Here is a 24955-nt window from a genome sequence, read left to right on the forward strand (position 1 = left end):
ATATCATATATGTATATACAGCTTGCTAAATTTAGTGTTTTTATGAACAAAATCATTATCTGCCATATAGCTGCAGCACTAAATGCCTGGCGATGTGATAAAAAAGCATTTTGTGATTGTAGGATATGTTTGGTCTAACTAGCCAAGTTTATAGGTTACAAATTCGATGAAAATACTGCAAAAAACTTTAATGCAACTTAAAGTGAATACTGAACTATGCCCAAATACATAATTTATAGCAAAATAACAGGTCATAGTGTAATTTAAGTGATTTTGATTACTTAGTCATGTTTTGAGCAGTTTTCTGACCTTTTGAGTTTAAATGGCTGTAAAATGTGTTCCTTAGCTAGAAGTGTAAGTAGGCTCACAATATTCAGAGTATGTGTCAATTTTTTAAAATCTATTTGATCTATATCTTGCTATATCTAGGTTCTGGCAGGGTGTGGTTTTTCAAACATTCTGTTAAAATGTCAACCCACAGGTATCTATGGAAAGCTTTTTGACTTGCCTCGTATATCACATGTCATGGTTTTCAGTATTTTCATGGGTAGAAATATTGAAATATTATGCATGTGCTCCAACATAGAAATGATAGTATATTTATAGTGTAACTTTTGCCAAATTGTGTGCACTTTCATTTGCCGGCTACAGCGCCTGTCATTCTAAGTGCCTACTTTGAAATTAGCGGGATAAGGTTTAGGCAGGCTTTTGCTGTAGGTATACGGTGACAGTTATAGTTGATTTGAAAATGGGGCGCAAGAGAGTATATTTGCAGTCCAGCTGTGCTGAAGCAGGAGAGGGGCAGAGCTCAGACTGAATAAGTGCAAGGTAGTTCTGTTCAACTATCTAATGTTTTGTTACAGTGCATATTATTTTTACTCGTACATGTATGCTATAGGACTGTGTAGTACACTTTTTCAAAGGTTTATTTGAGACCATTTTTAAATGTGTGTAGGATCTTAGCTCTGCTGTTACCAAACGTTATTTCAATTAGAATGTTAGTAACCACGGTTTTGTTGCATTTTGAACATCAAGGGGTTTCGCTAAATGAGACGTTTCTCAATGGCATAAAAAGCCTTTTTTTTTTTTTTTTTTTTAATAAAAGCACAAAAGTTGTTGAATTGAAAAATAAAGATCTAAAGTCATAAATTCTTTCTAAAATGTTGAAATTAATCGTCGAATTCGCAATAGTAGCAGGCCTAATTATCTTGTTAAGATAATACTATGATTTTTTTGAGTTTTACTGACCGGTGGAGGGAGGCTTTCCCTCCGGGGGCGGGGGGGGGGGTTTATACTTTTGTCGTTTTCTAGAAAGAGTTAAATTGCCTTTCTTTCTCAATTTTAATTGAAAAATTTGGAAAAATAACGAATATGCTTAGTGTATAACGTCACCTGTTGTCTGTGGGTACATTTTTAAATTCACAATTTTTTTTTGGGGGGGGGATATTGTAATTGCGCTTTTTGATATTTTTATTGCTTTATTTGAATTGTACTATGTGTACTCTCATGCACTAGTTTGGCTAGTTTGACGTTGCTTGCAAACAGTGATTGGCGTGTGCTGGGAACAAGTGGAGATTAGAAACAAAGCACACAATGTTTTTATAAGCAAATGTTTGAATTAAGAAGCTCAAAGTATGTTTATAACTTATATGATTATTCTGTTTTTCATTAATTTTTATTTTCAGTAAACTCAAAATTACTATGGTGACTAATGTTTTGTTTTCAGTGTAAATAAATTATATTCCAGAGATTCAGGGAGCTCAGCAAAATCAAATCATGTATTTTTCAAGAATGCAGTTTTAGGAATGTGTTTCTACAGTGCTTAAAAAAACTTAGAACATGGTTTGAGAAAGACTCTTTAAAAGCCAAATAATGATTTACTTGTGAACCGTGCTGACATTAGTTATTCCTTATAAAACTTGGATTTGTAGCTGGACTGGGGGTGTGTTTACACTAACTTGCCACCCCATGCCACCCACAGACAAAAACTGCAGTGGAGGGATGATATTTGAGGAAACCACCCTTGTTGCCAATGTTGAGGCATTCAAAAAGATGGTCCAAGACACAGGAGCTGAGTTCAATGCTTTACTTATAACAAGGAGTTGCAGTGGACAAAATACACCATGTAACAAATTTTAAGTGTTATTTCCTAATTGCTTATGCCTCAAAAGTATTTTACTCCCCACAAACTTTGCTTTTGTGACCAGAACAGTGATATTTTGAAATTTACCTATTTTCCAGAACATTCTAGATAGATTCAGTGCTGAGTAAACTTGGAGTAACTTCTAGAACGTTCTAGAACTTTCCAGTAATATAAATAGTAGTATAAATACAGGGGCCTTAAGCCCACCAGTTCAGTTTAGTTCCAGCTGCCTAAGTGGATACATATCTGCATTTTTCTGAGATGGCATCAAGAGGCTGCAAGCATCCGGCAGACGCATTTTGCTACGTCTGTGGCCAATTTATCAAGACGAGCGAAAAAATACTCCATGGAAGCATCTGCTAAGATGTGTGAGGCCTACAAGACATATTTCGGCATGCCTGTTGGGGATCAAGACAAACCCTGGGCACCTCATTTCACCTGCGAGCACTGCAAAAAAACTCTGGAAGGTAAGATGGACAATTGTTGCTTGGAATTTTGTTATAAAATTTGTAAAAAATTTTAAAATCGTAAAAGTTTTTAATTTTAAAATGTTTTACAATTTTCAATGTTATTGAAAAAATATATCATATATGAAAAATGTTGCGAGAATCTCTTACACATTAGTTATGGGTGAAATAAATTTATTTTTGTAGGATGGTACAGAGGGGAAAAGAGAGCCATGAAGTTCTCTATCCCAAGAATTTGGCGGGAACCCACCGACCACTCAAGCAACTGCTACTTCTGCATGGTGGACCCTTCCAAACGTAGGACTGGCAAGAATGCACCTGCTATCACGTATCCGGACCTTCCTTCATCCATCGCCCCGGTGCCACACTGCCATGAGCTCCCCGTACCCACTCCTCCGGAGAGAGAGCAGCCGTCTTTAGAAGAGAGCAGCAAGTCAGAGAGCGAGGAAGACGTTGTACATCCAGATGACAATTTCAGAGGTGGAGCTGTCCTGGTTACAAAAGCAAAGTTTGTGGGGAATAATAGCCATTTTCTATTCTTTTGAGGCATACTCAATTAGGAAATAACACTTACTACCCAGGAACAAAAATTGTGTTACATAGTGATATCAACTGGCTTGCACCAGAAGCACCTGCCAGTGTAAGGCCAGTAACCTTTCATGTACTGAATCTTGTCATAGCATGGTGTCAGAGGAGTGCCATAACCCATTCAATATACAGGATGATGAACAGCATTGTTTATACTCGTGATGAGGAGGAAGGTTAATGCGAAAAGGAATCTCTGGTGCTTTTATGGAGCAACAGTAGCGTGCTTTCTATATCCAGCACATTGAATTCTTATCAAATTATTATGTATTAAATAACACGTTATGTAATATAAATCTCTGAGTCATCTTTTAATATTCATCTGGAGTTAATTACAGGCTGGTTGTAATGGTATTTTTTATTTTGTTTTGCAATGGGAGACACTTTCTTCTGATAGTACCTTTAGTATTGTATGACTGTAGGTGCGAGACTGGTAAGGCATAATGCTAATATTATTGGCTACACCTATCCCAGTGCACAGTGGCTAAACAGACATTTGGTGGGTTTTAGAGGTTGTGTGACTGGTGTGCAGTTGTCTGATTCTAATAACTGATTGTGTGTTTTGCTTATTAGACCACGAGTGTCTGGGCAATGGTAGGAAGCAGTGCTTCCTTGCTGCAGGGACGGTGATAAGGATGGGCTAGCTGTTCAGCCTTGTGATTAGCAGGGTCAGCAGTGTTTCTTTAAATAGCATCATTTCTGGGTTTGTAGCGTCATTGTAAAAGTGTAGATTTTTGTTAAAACTGCAGTTAAATGTATAGGTTGTTGCTGTATGTATGCAGGCCTATTTATTAGTACCAGGGTCACTGGAAACTGGTAGGCCATGAAAAAAGTAGCTATTGCATGTGTACATTTCTGAATTTAAAGGGAGGGTTAGTTGGAAATGAAATTAATGTTACAGGACCGAAATGCCTTTAGTTGTTTTTCAGATACAAAAACGAAGTACAGACATTGGTTATATATTTTTTGTTTAAAAATGACATATGTCATGTCATCTTAGCTATCTAGGTGTAAAGTAAATTCATGTTTTAATTTTTTTTTTATCGTCAATTGCTTACATTTTGTTTTTCATTCTCTAACAAATGGCTGTATTTGAATGTTTAATTAAATGTGTTTTTAGCAAAAAAATACATATGCAATTTTAAAAACAAAATGTTTTGTTATTTGTGTGTGGTTGAATTCACTCCTTGACAAACATTTACTCTTTGCTTCAAATATGTTGTAGCAACCATACTGTAACTGTAAGCAAGTACTTCAGTGTTTATGTAGAATGCCTTAAACAAAGTTACCACGGTAAATTTGCACAGTGATTTTGCAGTTTTCCACTAGTTCTTCCGTGCATTTACCATGTTTTAATATGCTGCACCACACCTCATAATATGTATAGTTTGCATGCATTTTTCTATGGTAAATGTTTAATAGCTGAACTGTTATTGTGATTAGGGTTCAGTAAATAATAATTCAGCAGGGGTGAGTAGCACTGCAGATGAAACGTGATAATTAACCACTTCTGTGCTGCCTAATGTATCGGTTGCATCCTCAAAAACACTTGCTCAGTCCTGCCTAACGTAAGAAATACGTCCTAATTAATTGTTTTAGCTCTTTCTAGCTCTGGCCAGCGCTATGATTAAGCGCTGTGTTACCAGCTTGTGTTTCGTGGAATTAGCTTTGAAGTGATACACCTGCATTTCTTTGCGCTGTACTGCATTCTCTTGTGTTGATGTGACGATACAGAAAGACCCTTCTACTTCTGAGGTTGTCATGTCGAAATTATTGAAACTTCTCACTTGCTTGTGGGGAGGCACGTCAAACATTTGACCAAAGATACTCATAAGAACATAAGAAAGTTTACAAATGAGAGGAGGCCATCCGGCCCATCTTGCTCGTTTGGTTGTTAGTAGCTTATTGATCCCAGAATCTCATCAAGCAGCTTCTTGAAGGATCCCAGGGTGGCAGCTTCAACAACATTACTGGGGAGTTGATTCCAGACCCTCACAATTCTCTGTGTAAAAAAGTGCCTCCTATTTTCTGTTCTGAATGCCCCTTTGTCTAATCTCCATTTGTGACCCCTGGTCCTTGTTTCTTTTTTCAGGCTGAAAAGGTCCCTTGGGTCGACACTGTCAATACCTTTTAGAATTTTGAATGCTTGAATTAGGTTGCCACGTAGTCTTCTTTGTTCAAGACTGAACAGATTCAATTCTTTTAGCCTGTCTGCATATGACATGCCTTTTAAGCCTGGAATAATTCTGGTCGCTCTTCTTTGCACTCTTTCTAGAGCAGCAATATCTTTTTTATAGCGAGGTGACCAGAACTGCACACAATATTCAAGATGAGGTCTTACTAATACATTGTACAGTTTTAACATTACTTCCCTTGATTTAAATTCAACACTTTTCACAATGTATCCGAGCATCTTGTTAGCCTTTTTTATAGCTTCCCCACATTGTCTAGATGAAGACATTGAGTCAACAAAAACTCCTAGGTCTTTTTCATAGATTCCTTCTCCAATTTCAGTATCTCCCATATGATATTTATAATGTACATTTTTATTTCCTGCGTGCAGTACCTTACACTTTTCTCTATTAAATGTCATTTGCCATGTGTCTGCCCAGTTCTGAATCTTGTCTAGATCATTTTGAATGACCTTTGCTGCTGCAACAGTGTTTGCCACTCCTCCTACTTTTGTGTCATCTGCAAATGTAACAAGTTTGCTTACTATACCAGAATCTAAATCATTAATGTAGATTAGGAATAGCAGAGGACCTAATACTGATCCCTGTGGTACACCACTGGTTACCACACTCCATTCTGAGGTTTTTCCTCTAATCAGTACTTTCTGTTTTCTACATGTTAACCACTCCCTAATCCATGTACATGTGTTTCCTTGAATCCCTACTGCGTTCAGTTTGAGAATTAATCTTTTGTGCGGGACTTTGTCAAAAGCTTTCTGGAAATCTAAATAAACCATGTCATATGCTTTGCAATTATCCATTATCGATGTTGCATCCTCAAAAAAATCAAAAAAAAATCAAGCAAGTTAGTTAGACACGATCTCCCTTTCCTAAAACCATATTGACTGTCTCCCAGGATTTCCATTTTGGATCTTATTATAGTTTCCATAAGTTTGCATATAATAGAAGTCAGGCTTACTGGTCTGTAGTTACCTGGTTCAGTTTTGTTTTCCTTTTTGTGGATCGGTATTACGTTTGCAATTTTCCAGTCTGTCGGTACCACCCCTGTGTCAAGAGACTGCTGCATGATCTTGGTTAGCGGTTTGTAAATAACTTCTTTCTTTTCTTTGAGTACTACTGGGAGGATCTCATCCGGCCCAGGGGATTTGTTTATTTTAAGAGCTCCTAGTCCCTTTAACACTTCTGCCTCAGTTATGCTAAAGTTATTTAAAACTGGATAGGAACTGGATGACATGTGGGGCATGTTGTCAGTATCTTCCTTTGTAAAAACTTGTGAAAAGTAATCCTTTGTTTTTTTTCTTGTCGTGTTTGCTTTTTTTATTTTTCCCTTCCTTTGTTTCTTATCATGTTTTTCTTTTTTTTTTCTTATAATAAATTAATAATTTTTAAAAAATTTAAAGTATTTTTATATAATATTTATTTTATTAAAAATTTTTATTTAAAATTTATAATTAATATTTTTATTTTTTAATATTTCAGAGTTTTTTTAAAATTATAATTATATTTAAATTTTTTTATTTATTATAATTAAAATATTTTGTATTAAAAGAATATTTTTAAAATAAATTTTTTATTTAATAAAATTGTTTAAAATTATTTTGCTATTTTTTTTTTTTTCTTTCCTCTAGATTTTGTAATTTGTATCTCTTAAACATTTAATCCTCCTCTTTGAATGTTCTCTTCCTCTTGTAATATTGGAAAAACATTTTGGAAAAGGTTTTAGCCCCCTTAGCAATGTTCAATAATCTTAAAAATATTTAAAATTAATATTAAATTTGTTAATTTAGTTTTTTAAATAAAAATTTTGATTTATAATTCATTAATTTTTTATTTATTTAATTAATAATTATATAAAATATTTTATTAATTAAAAATATTTTATATATAAATTTATTTTATAATATAACAATTTATAAATATTAATAAATTAATTAATAAAATGTACTAAAAAAAATTTTATATATATTTGCTAAATATTTTTCTTTTTAAAACTCTTTTTATATTTTTAATATTTTTTTTTTATAATAATTAAATATATTAAATTTTTTAGGTATTCTTTTTTATAATTAATTGTAATATTTGCTATTTTTTATTTAAATTTTTTGATCTATGATTTTGCCATTTGTATCTCTTAAACTTTTAATCTCCTCTTTGAATGTTCTCTTGCTGTTGTAATTTTGGAAAAACATTTTGGAATTGGTTTTAGCTCCCTTAGCAATGTTCATTTCTATTTCTCTCTTGGCCTTTCTAACTTCCTTTTTGACTTGCGTTTGCAGTTCCGTGTACTCTTTCTGCTTACTTTCTTTTTGGTTCTTTTTTAATGCTCTGTAAAGTGCCTTTTTTCGCTGAATATTTTTTTAATTGATCTATTAAACCATTTTGGCAATTTAGTTTTACATTTAGATTTGTCTACTTTAGGGATGTAATTGTTTTGCGCCTCTAGTACTACATTTTTGAAGAACAACCATCCTTCTGTGGGTGTTTTCTCTATTTTACTCCAATCTACTTCTGTTAGTCTGTTTCATACCTTCATAGTTTGCTTTTCTAAAATTGTAAACCTTAGCTTTAGTCATTACTTTTGGGGTTTTAAAGAACACTTCAAATGAGACCATGTTGTGGTCTGAGTTTGCTAGTGGTTTTCTGACCTCTGTTTTAGTTATTCTGTCTTCGTTATTTGAAAAGACTAAATCAAGGCATGCCTCCCCTCTAGTCGGTGCCTTGACAGATTGTGTTAGGAAGCAGTCATTTGTCATTTCCACCATTTCAATTTCATCCGTCGTGCTACCCACCGGCTGTTCCCATTTTATTTGGGGGAAGTTGAAATCCCCCATTAGTATGGCTTTTCCTTTGCTACACCCATTTCTAATGTCATTGTATAACAGATCTATGACTGACTGTATGATGTGGTGTCATTTTCTTTTCTCCGGTGATGTTTTGAGGTCAGCGATCAGAGGCGCAAAGGAACCACATGTTTTTTTGTTACAGTTCCTGTGGTTGAGTTAGTGTTGGAGAGAAACAAGTTCAGCTAATTTTTTGATTGATCTTCTTATGTAAAATATACTTTTCTGATCAATTTAATTATTTTTAGTTTTATATTTGATATAATTTTTGTCTACCATCCCCCATTTGTATTTTTGTTTATAATAATTCACAATTTACCTTTATTCAAAAGGTATCTGATTTTTCTACATTTGAAAAGAAGTTCGATTTAGATTAGTAATTATTATTTTTTTTTTTTTCTTCTGGGTCTTTCTTTCCCCCACCCCTTAAACCTTTCAGGATAACTTTTTTTTTTTTTTTTTTTTTTTTAAATAAAAATAATTGATTATAATTGTTGGTTTCATTATATTGTGTCCATGTCCATTTAAAAAAAAATAAAAAATACAACAATACATGGGAGCCCAGATGCTGGAGCTGTACAATTCTGCAAGGAAGACCGTGGCTTGGTATAAGAAGCTTGGCATGTACATGGTCCAGATCTCATTGTGCAATACCTACATAGTGTACCTAAGTACAGCACCAGAGCCTCAGCTCACATGTCTTCCATTTCAGACCTCTGTGATCTCTTTTGTTTAATACACAAGGAGTACCAGAGTCTGACAGATCAGAAACCGTGGCAAAGCTCAGTTAACAGCATTTTATTCAAACATTGCCACAGTCCGGGAGAAAAGCCTAACCTTAAAAATTGTGCCAGGTATGTTCCTGCAAGGGCATACAGAGAGATACGTGGTACTACTGTCCACGTTGTCCCTCTCGGCCAGACCTCTGTTTGGAGGAGTGTTTTGAAAACCGATGTAACCAAAGGTAGTAAAAAACTTAATTGCCTTAATTACAACATTACGTCAGTGTGTGCTGCCGGGGAACTATTGTTTGGTCACCAGACCTAGAAATACAATAAAATATTTCTAAAATCTGGATTACAATTATCTCTGTCTGCTTCTTCCACGCACTGCATCACCCCTGCACCTGTCTGCAATAAACCACTTTCCCACAAGACTACAGGTCCAAAAGAATTGGAAAGACCCAAGCATACAAACGGTGGTTATGCATAAACAGAAAATCTATTATACAGCATTAATATAACTAAAAATTTGCAAGAATAAAAAATATGTTAGAAATAAATTCCCCCTTCCCATCATGAGCCATAACAACCGTTATTTTTATACTTTAAAGTATAACATCAAAGGTTTGAGATGGCGCTTTTGAAGAGTAGATGATAATAATAATAGGTGATAGGTAAACAGAGTCTGATAATCGATAATCTCTAGTTAAACCAGTGGTCCTCAAAGTAATTTGGGCACGGGCATAAACTGATCTTACTTGGCTGTTTGCGGGCACGCTGACTATTTCATAGGTTCTTATCTTAAACTCTGCCTCGCTACATACACTGTGTGTGTGTGTGTGTGTGTGTGTGTGTGTGTGTGTGTGTGTGTAATTTTATGTATATATATATATATATATATATATATATATATATATATATATATATATATATATATATATATATATAATTTTAGCTGGAGTTATTCTTCTTGGCTAACTCTGATAAAGCAAAGTCTCAGGCAGTAATTGTGCGTGCTGAGCTTAAATAGCATGTTTACACAGATAACCATGAATAAACTAAAATAAAAGAGGAGAGATAGCACCTTGCTTTGTTTAAATTTGACAAATTTGTCAACACTACTGTTTTAAAGATCGCTCATCTCCAGTACAATTATTCAGAGAAAGTGGGTTTGTAACTAAATATACTACGGTGTTTCCCTTGTCTGGTGAAATAAAAAAAAAATATATAGATATAGTAGAGAATTAAATTCTACATACTGAAATGTATTAATTTTTCTCAGTAACAGTCGGTGAAATTTCAGTGCTTACCTGGCATATTAACACTCCACCTCTGCTCACGAATGATTGGACATCTGTCAGATCTTTAACTTTAACTTTGGCTATTCACTCGCCTTCAATTTTCATGCAGAATACCGTGAATGGCCTTCGCTTGCTCTGCTTATGATTGGACAGCTGCGTAAAACTTGGCAGATATTTGACTTTCCTATTGGTTAAACTTACTGTTAGTACCTGTAACTGAAACAGACACAGTTTATGTCCCACCCAGCTAGCTTATGATTGGGCTACCGCAGAGACAATGCAGATATTAATTTGGTTGATCGTATCGCAGAAGCCCTTAAGGAAAAAAAAAAAGTAAAAATATGTTGTACGTACAAGCACAGCATAAGCGAGCAGCACTGTCAACAGACTGCTGTGACGCTTTTGTTGGAAAACGTGTTTAAAACTTTATTTATTTTTCCACGCTATGACCCGCCAGAAATGTGTTCATGACCCATAATTTAAGAACAGCCTAGGCATGAATTTGCCCGCGGGCACCACTTTGAGGACCACCGAGTTAAAACAACAAATCTTGTACAGTAAATATTTGTATTCATGTCACTTGACTTGAATTTCAAGAAAGTCCAGTAAAATGTAAAACAGGCTGAACTTTACAATTCATCCCACATTGACGAGATAACACTCCCGTTTAGATGTACAGTCAGGGACAAGAGGCACACATATACAAGAAAGGTCAGCTTTCACTATAGACGTTGCTAAACTGTATTTATGAAGCACTTGTCTTATGGACCACCAAGTACATTGGAAGCACTTGTCCGTCCAAATATTCACGTCAAACCCTGTCCTTGGACAAGAATAGAACACGAAAACCTTCTTGTGTGATGGGGCATTAAGGGGGATAGAATTCTTTAAATTCTTCCCAGGGATAATATTAAACTGAGGCTGTTGGCTAATGTACAAGGGAGGGTTTGTTGATTTTAACATTTACTATGATGTAATCTTTGAGGTAATGTATAAGAAACACACAGCTCAGAGTCGTCCTGAGATGTTTCTGGCACTGGGTGTTAAGTGTGTAGAGGTCTCATGTTCATGATTTGAAACACAAACTAGCCCTGCATCCCATTTACCTGATCTCATTTTATTATAAATGAGTCGTACACATGTCCCTCTGTCATTTATCACAATTTTACTGTAGTTTTTTTTTTTTTTAACATACAACAAGCCCAAATCAGTCCTATGGCCTTAATAGGCAATTCTAGCTGATTTCCGTGTACAGTAAAGAAATAATCTGCCATTTACCAGATCTGATTTTATTATAAATGTGTTGTGCACATGTCCCTCTGTCATGTCTCACAGAGGTAATTGAGGTAATGTGTACAAACAACACCTGTTTATTCTAGAACCATACATAGCTCTACTGTAGCAAAAGATGAGTAGGGGTAATACCACACTTTGCCTTATGCAAGGCAGCAATGTGTGGGTGAGGGGTTAATAAGACAGCTTTACACATTGATTTGGTGAGGAGTGAGAACACAGCTTTTAAAGGTACCCTGGACTTTTATATATATATATATATATATATATATATATATATATATAATGGGCAAGTGCACCATTAACTGAATGGAAACATCAGGGAAACTTTGCACAAAGGATTACTAAATTCAAGGTACTGCAACGGTGAAGTAATGGGTCGGGACTGATTATTTCAGTGAATGGTTTAGTGGTGGTGTCCATGTATGATTGTCCAGCGGGACCTTTGTTCAGAGTGAATTTGTTTTCTAGTGAGCAACGTGCAGAGCTGGAAGGGCAGCTTAGCACAGCCTTTCCACACAGGCAGCGACAGCGCCCAGCGACAGTCACAACCAGACAAGCTTGCTTTTATCAGCCTTCTATTTCTCTTTGACCCTATAAAAAAACATTCTTTATCTGCCTGTTCTGGGCATGCCCTCCCCGTGGGCTCACACTAGGTTAGAGCAGAGAAGGAGGGTGACTGAGAAAGACTGTCAGCCAGGAATTCAAGGAGGTGCTACACCTCTGTCCACCCTGGCGTGTCTTCTCTGTCTTTTATCTTCACCTTTCTCACAGTGAAAGTTTTACAGAACGGCCACCTAATAGTAGAATTGATTGGCCTAATCATGAAAATAGGGTGTTGTCACCACAGCGGTTTATTTTTTCTGCATTTAAGCAGAACCTTTTGAAATAAATCAAACTATTACATGTATTACATTATTTTTCACAGTCTGTTTTTGTGAACAGTTCTTAGGGCTGTTAATGAAACTGCCAATAGTCCAGAAAAAAAATAGACAAAACAAAACATATTTTCAAAACATACAAACTTTGCGAATAGAGCCCTAAGGTGCCTGGACAGACTGTGGCAGTAAATGTCTGAGTGTGTGTCTCCCTGCTGGGATGAACTGGTTCACGTTAAGCACTGAGAGTGCCTGATTAAGGTGAGGATTGGCTTGGCTTGTCTGTGACACAGGCTGGCGAGCCCCATTGTCAGGGAGAGCTATCATGAAGCTGTTGTTCCTCTGCAGGTTTCAGGTTCAGTTTGTGCTGTGTGGAGGATAGGGTTTCCTTTCTTTTTATTTTAATATTTTAGGCTTTTAAGACATACAAATATTAACTGTAATACTTTTCAAACACAACTGCTGGTTTTATATGTTCTAGTTTTTTGTTTGTTCCTATGAATGCCTGACTGGCTTTCACCTCCTGAATGGCTTGTTGGATTGAAAATATGCATGCGCCTTTGTAATGGTGGGGGAACAAAACAGGCACATTTAGAGATTTTTATTATAAACTGTTCCCTCAAACATACCAAAGAACTCACCGCTGTCTCCACAGATCTATGTTTCTTGTTATTTGTTGACATTTGCTTATGGCAAGCACACTGTAAGCTGATGTTTTGAAAGTAACAAGTATGCAGTCCAATACTTACCATGTTTAGGGATAGAATTAAGACTCCTATTGCATAGCAACGTTAAAAACAGACAATCTGTTTTGACTAAATGTTTTGAATTCCTGGTGTAAAAATAGAGAGATGGATGGTGTGTTTTGAGACCCTGACTGCTCTCTGGGTTTAATGAATGATTCTGGTCTCTAAAGAGATGGGTCCGTACCTTGAACAGCAAGATTAAAATGAGATACACTCCATTAGCCACAGTCCTCCAGTGTCAGGAGGTCAGATGTTCTTGAAGTGTGTGTGTGTGTGTGTGTGTGTGTGTGAGGTAACCTTTTTGTACTGTCCAGAATTCTCTATTGGAAGACGTGTTTTATAACCACTACTGGAGGTACCTGTAAACTTTTATGCAGTTTAATGCATTTGTTTTGAAGACAGCTGATCTTTCAAGCTATGTTAAACCAGTCTTCCCTGTAACCAGGCTTATTGAAAGCTACTGCTTGTTGTTTTACAGAACAGAGACCCGGAGGATGGCGAGCCCGAGAATAAGCGTTCTGTTGAAGAGATTGAGGAAGTGAAGCACAGGTGAGCTGCTTCTCTCTGAGATAACCTCAGTCAGTCAAAATGAGGCGATGCACTTAGTATTATTGTTTTACACTGTGGTTATTTAGTCTTCAGTGTTAGGCACGTCATTTATTAATCGTTATCTGTTTGTTCAGAAAAAAACTAATTTCCTTATTTCTTAAAACAAAAAACAAATGTAGCTTGTTATATTACTCGTTATATTTTTCTCTTGTCTTGTCCTGTGAAATAGTTGTTGTGACTGTTTACTTTTTTTAATTGTATGTCCTGGTAATGAATTTATTAAATGTGTCAAACAGGCTTTTTAAATGTTTGTAGTAAAACAAACAACTCAATGCACTGGATATAGCAAATAGTAAATTGTAATCATTACAATACATGTGACTTTGCAGAAGTCATGTGGAGTGAAAAAACAAAAGGAACATAAAGGTATTTTATAAGAGAATAGCGAGTGGTAGTTGGAAAAAATTATAATGTATATAAAATATTGTTACATAAATGACTTAACGTAAGAGATACACAGATATATTTTTTAGATACATATTATATATCTATGCATCAATTTTATACTGCAGTATTTTTCATATGCATGCAATCAATGTTCTTCAAAGCATACATTCAATTAAACTATTTGAAACATTTTGTTTATAAATCTATATAGTCCTTGTTGTATCTCATCAAAAGGATCTTAGGTTACTGAAGAAGTTGTTTATGTACCTGTTGGGATCTCTGTTATGACTTTTTATTAAGCTCACTCTACTCACGTTCTGTCTGTGACTGTCGTAAGCCCAGCTGATAGTGTTTCTGGTTTGAAGGCGTGTCATGCTGACTGAAAATACAATAGAGAGCAGTTCACATTTATTGTTACAACTGAACTGAAATGTACTTTGGCTTTTAAATATATTAGTATTAATATTACTCCCATCAGAGGGCTCCCGTGTGGCACATCCGGTAAAGGCACCCTATCGCCTGGACGTCGCCCGTTCCAGTCCAGGCTATTCCACTGCCGGCCATGGACGGCAGCTCCCAGGGGGCGGTGCACAATTGGCTGAGCACACTCTTAAACTTAGGGCAGACGTTCAGGAGGACATAAAGATGTTTCGGACGCTTGTAAGTGGGTCATTCGTGCACTGGGCATGCAACATATCCAGATGACTTTTAAACAATTTGAGAAAATCACACAGACTCATTTAATGTTAAGTTTTAACAAATCAGAGTAGTATCAGTACTCCTTTGGTTTATTAAATGCTTAAAAATGGATTGAGTAGTTAGACTGCTTTGGATCCCTGCTAATAGGCAGCCTGGGCATTTCCAGTGCCTTTACAGATTTAACAGCATTAGTACTTCAATACAGTAATACAAATATTGTTATTATATTTAGCTCTTAAATTGCTATAAAATGCAAAAAGCTAAGAAACGCCCACCGCTAAATTCTAGAACATTCCGTATATATCACTCTCTAAAGACTAAAATATAATTTCTATACCTTATAGCAATGCATCAGTATAAAGCGATATTAAATTAAAATATATGCTTACCTTCCAGTGTATGGAAGTGTAGTGTAAGATATACTGAAAAATAAGAACTGTCTTCAAAAGTCAGAGACTTGTGAATATGACCAAACAACAATCTATTTTTCAGAGATCCTCAGAGCATGGACCACACAACTTGTAGTTAGCAAGTTGTGCGATGCTTGACTGGGGTTTTACCATGTTGTTTTTATAGGATTTTCCCTCCATTGAATACATCAGAAGTCCCAATTAAATCTGATCATCAGTCTGCCTTGACAGTTCCTGTCTTTTGAGTTTTGATATTTTCTAGAAGGATCCGGTCAACCCTGTTTTCAAAATTAATTGAATGTGAGCTCATGGTTCACTGTCTTCCACGCCTCCTTTCCCTAAAAATTAGGTGAACTGGAGTTCACAGGGTCCTTGCTACCAAATACAATACAAGTGTATGAGAGATGTTTTAACATGTAACACCAGATCTGTTTAATTCCATTAACCTCTTAGCTGTAAATTGTTATCTTTTCAGTGTGTTGTCAATGGGTCAGTTTTAACTTCATATACAAATGTGTGTTAACAAAGTAGAGAACAATGTAGGGGTTTATCACAGGCCTTTGAATAAGCATAGAGTAGTCAGTTCACTTGTTTCCATTTAAATTTAAGCTATAATAAAACATGTTAAATATAATAGCCTTATGTTAACTTGTACCCTGCTTGGACTAAAACTGACCTCTCTCTCTTTCTAAAAGTTGCCTGCACAAGCAGGTTTCAGACACCTTGTTTGCTTGCCAAGGTCAGTGTTTTAATTAGTATGAAACTCCACTGTAAGCACTTTTCCAAATTCACCGCATTGTCATGTTTTGACCCAATTCAAGAGACGCCTCCTCCAGTATCTTTTTAGATAATAGAAAAAAACGCTTACATCCTAATTTTTGTAACTCGGCTCTCATTTTCTTATCATATAATGAGATACATACTACAAAAGATTTAGAAGTGAGTAGTTTTTCGAGATTTACAATTATACTGTAAATACAGTATAATTTTTATATAATTCCCACAGAATTCAGTGTATTCAAATGATGTGTGAAATAAAGTATTGCCTACAGTGTCACATTACAACAGTAACACAAGTACTAGCATAATCATGCTCTACATAGACCTTAAAAAACAGTAAAGATTAAATTAACTACTTCTGGATTCATGTTGCTGTGTATGACACTGTCCATGGCATTGGCAGAGTTCGTTACTATGACGGTTGCATTTCCGGTCACACTGTCAGCACACAATACTTTGATTTGAAATATTGATAGCTACCGTCTACGAGACAAATGCTAAAACCAGACAAAAAACATGAAGCAAAGCACTGATGATGCTAGGAAAATATAAGATTCAACCAAAATTAGTGCACGGGATCTTGCTCAACAATTTCCAGACGATTTATATGAAGACTGGGTATGCTTTTCTATTTATACATTCTGTCAGCACTCGATCGATCACCTTCGGAAGCAGAGTGTTGGAACACATGAAATCTCAAGCACACAAAGCAAAAAGTCAAGCAGGTAACAGTACACAATGTTATTTATTATTATTATTTTTATTATTATTATTATTAAGTGTGTTTCCATTTTGCACTGTAGACGTGGATAGCATTAAGATTGGTATTAAGAGAACACAAAATCATGGATCAGCTAATGTCCAGTTTCGAATGTATACATTATGTCAGGCATAAATTGTATGAATCACATTAGTGTAGTTACTGTACAAAAACATTGAATGTTATTTGGTGGGGGTTAAACTGAGTTCTCTATTTATAATAAATTAAATATTAAATGCATTTGTGTCAGAGCAGAGCTCTGCCCTTTATAAATTGGCAGGGAAGGGGTTAAATTCACCTACCTGCCTGGGTTTATTGTGTTCAGGTGGCTGGGGTTGATTAGCATAATTAACGATCAATCAGCACCCAGCCACCTGACATAAAAGGAGGCCTCAGCTTCTCATTAGGGAGAGGAGGGAGCTGAGGAAGCAAGCTGGTGTTTGTGCTTGCTGGGTTTTTTTGGTTTGCTGTTTTGTGTTTTCTGATCAAGTGAAAGCATCGCCCAGCCTGGAAACCTTTATTTTTGTAAGTTTTGCTTTGTGTCTTTCTATTTGTGTTTTAAATCCCTTTGTTTTGGCCCTTGTGCCCTTTTATTTTGTGTTATTTATAATAAAAGTATTTTTTTTTGAACTGCAGTCTGTCTCTGGGCCTCTGTCCACTCGCCAGCCTGTCGCAGCATTGTTTACATTTAGTTAAACATGCAAAGCTTTTTTTCTGACACTACTTGATATTTAATGGGTTTAGCTGATAGTTTCAGCCAAATGTTTTTTTTTTTTTTTTTTATATATTATGAAACACTGCCTTAATAAATATTGTAGTTTCAGAAAGTGTGGGGAAATTATTATTATTATTATTTTGTTTATTATTACCCCAAAAATGTGACATGCTGGTAGTAAAAATAAAAAACAGCAGCAATGTGACAGGGGTTAATAAACAGCAAATAAGTACATTGCAGTATGTTTCATATTACTTTTATACATAAAACAAAGTAGCCTTTTACATAAAATCAATTATATTAATTAACCCAGATTTTCTGCAGAATTTGGAAAAATTCCCCCATTTATTACCAAGTATAAAGTGGGGTGCTGTGCTATAAAGAAACACCTACTGATTGAAGTACAAGAATTGTGTCCATTAGCAGGGATGTCTTTAGGTGTATAATGTATGGGCAATGCATCATCGCTATTGACGGGTGGCCTTTATTTACAAAAACAAACAAAAGAATCTTAAATCAGGGTTGTCTTTGCTTTTTCTTATTGTCTATGTGCTGCTGCCCTCTGCTGGTGAAATGTGGTTTTTTAAAAAGCCATGCCTCAGTACCTCATGGTTCCATCATGATAACAATACACTATAGGGGTCTACAGGTGCATACTGTAACCGTTGTTTTCCACACTGCAGCCCAGCACTTTAACCACTGAGCTTCTCAAACCCACTGACTTCCACACTGCAGGCCAGTACTCCAGCCACCGCGCCACTCTGGCACACAGCTGAAGTCTCTGTTTTGTACACAGTGACATGGGAATACATTCCAGAAGTGCTGTGTTTATCTTCCAGCTCCCCAACATGATGTATGGGTGCACTGTGTTGTGTCTTTTTCAGTCATGCAAATTCCATTGAGGGTTATTGCAACCTAAACTATAATGCTTAATAAAAAGTGTCCTTGCAGCATGTATGTACACTTGCATGCTCAATTCCAAAGAGAGTTTTCTTAGACAGGTATTGCAGTGGTAACGCAGATTTCAGAGGGCCATTCAACCACAGGTTTGTTAGGTATGATTAAATGATGAAGCACTTTAAGACCTGGCCTCCAGATTATTGAAAAGGGCATGGTTAGAACAAAGAGCTGGACTGGAAAGACTCTGGTCTCGTAGCAGTTATTCACTGGCTGTCTATAAACAGTCTCTTTGTTTTTCAGGGAGCTAAAGCTGCGGAACTACACTCCAGAGGATGAGGAGCTCCGGGAGAGACAGGTGCCCAAAGCAAAGCCGGCCTCAGGTGGGTGCAGCGTCCCCACCATACCATACCAAATCAGCAGGTGGAATGCTTTGTCAGAATTTCAGATTCTTTTGAGATGTTCTTCTCTTAATGTTCTGTGTTTGACTTGTTCTTTGCCTTTGTGACCTACTGTAACTAGCAGCATTCACATGGCTGCAACCTTAGTCTAATGTGTCAAAGACTTAAGAACATAAGAAAGTTTAAAACAAGAGGAGGCCATTCGGCCCATCTTGTTCGTTTGGTTGTTAGTAGCTTAACGATCCCAGAATCTAATCAAGCAGCTTCTTGAAGGATCCCGGGGTGTCGGCTTCAACAACATTACTGGGGAGTTGGTTCCAGACCATCACAATTCTCTGTGTAAAAAAGTGCCTCCTATTTTCTGTTGTGAATGCCCCTTTATCTAATCTCCATTTGTGACCCCTAGTCCTTGTTTCTTTTCTCAGGTCAAAAAAGTCCCTTGGGTCGACATTGTAAATACCTTTTAGAATTTTGAATGCTTGAATCAGGTCGCCGCAAAGTCCTCTTTGCTCAAGACTGAATAGATTCAATTATTTTAGCCTGTCTGCATATGACATGCCTTTTAAACCCGGAATAATTCTGGTCGCTCTTCTTTTGCATTCTTTCTAGAGCAGCAATATCCTTTTTGTAGCGAGGTGACCAGAACTGAACACAGTATTCAAGATGAGGTCTTACTAATGCATTGTACTGTTTTAACATTACTTCCCTTGATTTAAATTCAACACTTTTCACAATATATCCGAGCATCTTGTTGGCCTTTTTATAGCTTCCTCACATTGTCTAGATGAAGACATTTCTGAGTCTACAAAAACTTCTAGGTCTTTTTCGTAGATTTCTTCTTCAATTTCAGTATCTCCCATATAATATTTATAATGCACTTTTTTATTTTCTGCGTGCAGTACCTTACACTTTTCTCTATTAAATGTCATTTGCCATGTTTACACAGATCGGGTTAAGACGTTAATAGATAGAGTAAAACTCACTGCTTCGCAACACATTTCCCGTCGTCACAAACTGGTGAGGAGCCATTTTGCACGGTTAACGTTTAAATGTTCAAACAATGATATGGAGATGAAGTACTTAAAAAATAGATGGTGAGTAAGTAGATTCAAGAAAATGCACAGAGTCCTTTTCTTCAATCAGTTGCCAGGTTTATTGAAATATGCAGGGAGTCTGGTCCCAGGTACAGGACATACAGAACTCAAAATTACAATGCTTGCGTGACATTAAATACCCTTCTGTATAGATGGTCCACCTCCCCTTTCTCTGACATTAACCAATGGTCAAGGTAATTTAATTTATTGTGTGAGTGTTAATGTGTGTGTGTCTGTGTGTGTGGTCTAGTGTGACAACCTCTGAACTCAGTGCATTCTTCACACTCCTGGAGACAAAAGGTCCATACATCTGCCTTTTGTTATCTCCTTGCGACCCCCTTTGATGCCAGTGGGATTATCTCTTTTGATTTCTCTGAAGTCTAGCGCCTGTTCCCTTCTAGTCCACAGCATTATTATCTCGTTAGCTTGCAGTCATTGTTGGGCAGTTTGTAGACGCATCGTCTCTATCAGTGGTTAGCAGTACATGCAATTTGAACCAAACAGTCTGCTATCTGCAATATTAGTCTCTTTTCAGAAAAGAACACCAGTATAGCTCTGCTAGTCCACATGCGTAGCAAACCCCTAATCAATTCTCAATCCATGTTTTCCAACATACCCTACTTTTAGAATATAAGATGGAGGGGGGTGACCCGCTACAACCATGTTGCTCACGTGATCCCTCAGATGTCCTCTTCTCTGGTTCGGAGTAGTCACATCAAGTAACGTGTTTGTATAATATATTATAGTGAAGCATGTTCCTTTATTCTAAGTCTCTCCATTATGTGTAGGTATCTATCTTGCTTTCGCCTCTTTGTAATCTTTTATTGTACTACCTATTTCTCTTTGTAAGCCAATTCTGGATATTGGTATGTTGCTCTGACCTTACACATTTAGGTGAATCATTGTTATTTTTAACTTGCATATGTCAAATTCCATCATTCTATAATCCAATATTCTAGCTCGACCATATCAATCTTAAAATGCACGTAAGATTGATTACAAACTAAAACTATGACTTAAAAATGATCACAATACATTGAACAAGTACTAAAATAGCGTGTGAATGCTTAACTATCTATATGTAACACATTAGTAGGTAAGTGTTTCTTTTCTCATAGTTATAAAAAACCTTAATTATATCTCGTGATATTCTCTATACAATACCCCCACAAATATAATCATTTTGCACAACACTTCTACTGCTAACCTATTACAAATAATGTTAACATGAATTTCCCTTCATTCATTTTAGACATATACAACACTGAATCATTCAAATGTCACGTTCTTTTCAAAATGAATGTCCAGCATAACTGACAATATTCTTCAGTAGCACAGCAGTTTTCAATGGTCTCATCCCATTCACAGCCCCTGCTGTACGATCAGTTGTTTCACCGTTGTCTCCACCTGTGTCCCAATACTTGAATCTCCATCAGAATTATTTCTTTTCCAAACCTAGAAGAAAAATCAAGTGCAATATTAATTCTTTTGATAACATCTGATTTCATTTAAACCTTCAATGGGGTTATTCTCTCCTTGAATTTTCTTTATTTCATCTGGGAATGTATAGGCTATTAAAGCAGTTTGTAACAGAGAAATATAATACTCGCTTCTTAAATCCAGTGATCTGTTTAAGCCTTTGTAAGCTTATTTATTTACAAGATCTCTACTGGTGTTTAAGTGCAAAGTCTTTTTATTTTTGTCTTATCACAAAACAGCTATTTGAGCACATCACCCAGAATCGAAAAAAAACTTCAAGTTAATATCTTTTATACAGTCTTTATTGATTTGCACAAGTTTGTCCATAGTTTCATATGGAACTGTCCCAATTGGCACCCTAGCCATCCCCCATTTTTTTTTTTTTTTTTTTTATAAGCAACATTTGTTCCCCAATTTGAAATTGTAACCCTTTAGGTAGGGGCTTAGTCCTATGCTAATTGTGCACTACTTTGATTTGTGCTTATAATTGACAGAGAAACCCCTGTAGGGTGATAGTATACTAACACAGACAGCCTAATGTCAACCAAAGATTTTACACTTAGTTGCTGGTCCATTTAGTATACATTATCCCTCAGTGATATCTTGTATTTGTAATAAAAAAAAAAGTTATTGGTATTGGCTTATTCAATTTTCAATTCAATAACCCACCCTCTTGCAGCTGATAAAACAGTAGCCTATTAGGTAAGTTATTTAGTCTCTCTGTGTTAGTTTATCTGCCTGTAGCAAACAGATTCCTTTCTCTGTTTTTATTGTTTTTTTAAATCAAGTTATAAAACCCTTTTCAAAAACGTGTTAGTTTGATTAATATCACGCCATGCATTTTCAAGAATTTACAAATAAATCTGTTAATTCTTGAAAAATAAGTTTCTAAATAAATCTGTTAATTCTTGAAAAATAAGTTTCTAAAAACTTTCCATAATCAGTGCTGCTGATTATCCAGTACCACCATCCACCAAGCCTACAGTCCTATACTGCACTGTAAAATCCCTTGTGCCAACATTCCTATTTCATTCTCATGTGATCTGTGGTTTCAAATATGTATTCATAGGTGATTCATAAAATTCACCCGTGTCTTAAACATAAAATTCACAAACAAACAAACAAACACTTAACTTGCTTCATGAAAATATTTTTAATAAAATATTTCAAGGTTGATTTACTTAATTAGTTTCAGATTTATTGATCTCCAGAAACATTTGTTTTCTTCCTAAGTGTTTTTTCAAGCAGTCAATGTAGCAGCAATCTCTACATTATCTCTCTCTCTCCCTCTCTGCACTTTCTTTTCTAGTTAACCCTTAGAAAAACAAAAAGCTCTTTGTATATCAATATAATCCAACACAAACTTTTTCATTGTTCCTTTGTATATTTGTGTTACTGTTTCAGTCCAAAGGTTGGCCATTCTTTTGCAGTCAAACAATTCATCCATTAACCTGGGTCTCTTTCCCTTATCAAACCCTCTTATGATCGGGGCAAGACAATAAGTATTCGTGCTGGTTCTTAGTACGTAGTTTTACTAAGAAGTTACTTTATCTCCACGCTTAAGCAAAATCAGAATTACTCAAACAATCATTAATAAACAACTTATTAGTACGTAGTTTTACTAAGAAGTTACTTTATCTCCACGCTTAAGCAAAATCAGAATTACTCAAACAATCATTAATAAACAACTTATTAGTACGTAGTTTTACTAAGAAGTTACTTTATCTCCACGCTTGAGCAAAATCAGAATTACTCAAACAATCATTAATAAACAACTTATTAGTACGTAGTTTTACTAAGAAGTTACTTTATCTCCACGCTTGAGTAAAATCAGAATTACTCAAACAATCATTAATAAACAACTTCAATCATTATAAACAACTTATTAATTACATTTTAATGTGACCTTTTAATTTTATTTTTACAACATGTATTCCTCAAAGTTGATATAGAATCTTTAGCATTACAGTTTTTTTTTTTTTTTGTTCTGTTTTTTGTGGGCTACCAGTCTTGAATTGCCTTTGTCTTTTTCTTCTTACGAGACACACACTCCTGATCTGTTACATGAACATGTACATTACTGTTCTGTACATAGCTTCCCTTTTTGCCATGTTTTAAAACATAGCCTATGTTCCATATTCTCCAGTCATCCATTTGATGACCGTCAATATTATATTTTAACATATTTGGAGTTGATCAGACTCCCAACAAAACAAAACTAACAAAAAAAACAACACCACTTTTTAGTTTTGTCTCGTTGTTACCAATGTTCTTAACTGGAACTTACTGTCTGATTGTTCCTTATTTGTACCACCTAATGTGGACAGTTAAATAAGAGGCTTATCCTATTGCCCCCTTATCGTGACATATAAACCAAACAGTACAAACAAAGACAAAACAAGTGTAACAAATCTTCTCAAAAACAAACATAAAACATAAATCCGAGTATGCCCGTACCTGTTGAGCAATACAAGTCCGTGTAACTAGTCCAATAAACTCTACTGGCACGTCATAACACTACACGATTTACTCATGACTTTTTTTAGGATTCCAGAGGTCCTCTTTCATACCCAAAGTCCTAATAGTCAATACACTTTTAATTAAGCAGTCTTAACTAATTGTGTCCTCAATGTACATGAATTATCAAGTAGTCAAAAGTCCTCTTTCATACTTTACCCTTGATTCTCACTACATTCTAAAAACTGCATATAAAACAAAAAACCAGTAACTACTCACCAATGTACGTGGTTATATGTTCGATCTGAAGTCCTGATTCAAAGATTCTCCACACCGTCTGAGCTGAAAGTAGAAACAGTCTCCTTCTGTCTGCTTTGTCCTGGTCCTCTTCATGGGATACAGGCTTGCAAAAAAGGTTTCTCCGTAATCAAGTATCAACCCCCCGGTATTTGGAAAAAAAAAGTTTCAGGAAACAGTCCGCAGGTGGCTCGCCAATGAAGTACTTAAAAAATAATAGATGGTGAGTAAGTAGATTCAAGAAAATGCACAGAGTCCTTTTCTTCAGTCAGTTGCCAGGTTTATTGAAATATGCAGGGAGTCTGGTCCCAGGTACAGGATATACAGAACTCAAAATTACAATGCTTGCATGACATTAAATACCCTTCTGTATAGATGGTCCACCTCCCCTTTCTCTGACATTAACCAATGGTCAAGGTAATTTAATTTATTGTGTGAGTGTTAATGTGTGTGTGTCTGTGTGTGTGGTCTAGTGTGACAACCTCTGAACTCAGTGCATTCTTCACCCTCCTGGAGACAAAAGGTCCATACATCTGCCTTTTGTTATCTCCTTGCGACCCCCTTTGATGCCAGTGGGATTATCTCTTTTGATCTCTCTGAAGTCTTTATAGCCTGTTCCCTTCTAGTCCACAGCATTATTATCTCGTTAGCTTGCAGTCATTGTTGGGCAGTTTGTAGACGCATCGTCTCTATCAGTGGTTAGCAGTACATGCAATTTGAACCAAACAGTCTGCTATCTGCAATATTAGTCTCTTTTCAGAAAAGAACACCAGTATAGCTCTGCTAGTCCACATGCGTAGCAA

The 24955-nt window shown here is 35.9% G+C and overlaps 1 protein-coding gene across 2 annotated transcripts in view; it reads left to right on the plus strand.

Moving 5' to 3' along the window:
- The window catches only part of LOC121314677 (coiled-coil domain-containing protein 12-like), a 31474-nt gene that overhangs the window by 965 nt on the left and 5554 nt on the right, over positions 1–24955 (plus strand). For both annotated transcript variants that reach the window (XM_041248173.1, XM_041248174.1), the window contains exons 2-3: positions 13646–13716; positions 18728–18807. In XM_041248173.1, coding sequence (XP_041104107.1) covers positions 13646–13716; positions 18728–18807 — 151 coding nt within the window. The remainder of the gene's footprint in view (positions 1–13645; positions 13717–18727; positions 18808–24955) is intronic.

The sequence above is a fragment of the Polyodon spathula genome, chromosome 4 (genome assembly GCF_017654505.1).
Source record: "Polyodon spathula isolate WHYD16114869_AA chromosome 4, ASM1765450v1, whole genome shotgun sequence".
Classification (NCBI taxonomy): Eukaryota; Metazoa; Chordata; class Actinopteri; order Acipenseriformes; family Polyodontidae; genus Polyodon; species Polyodon spathula.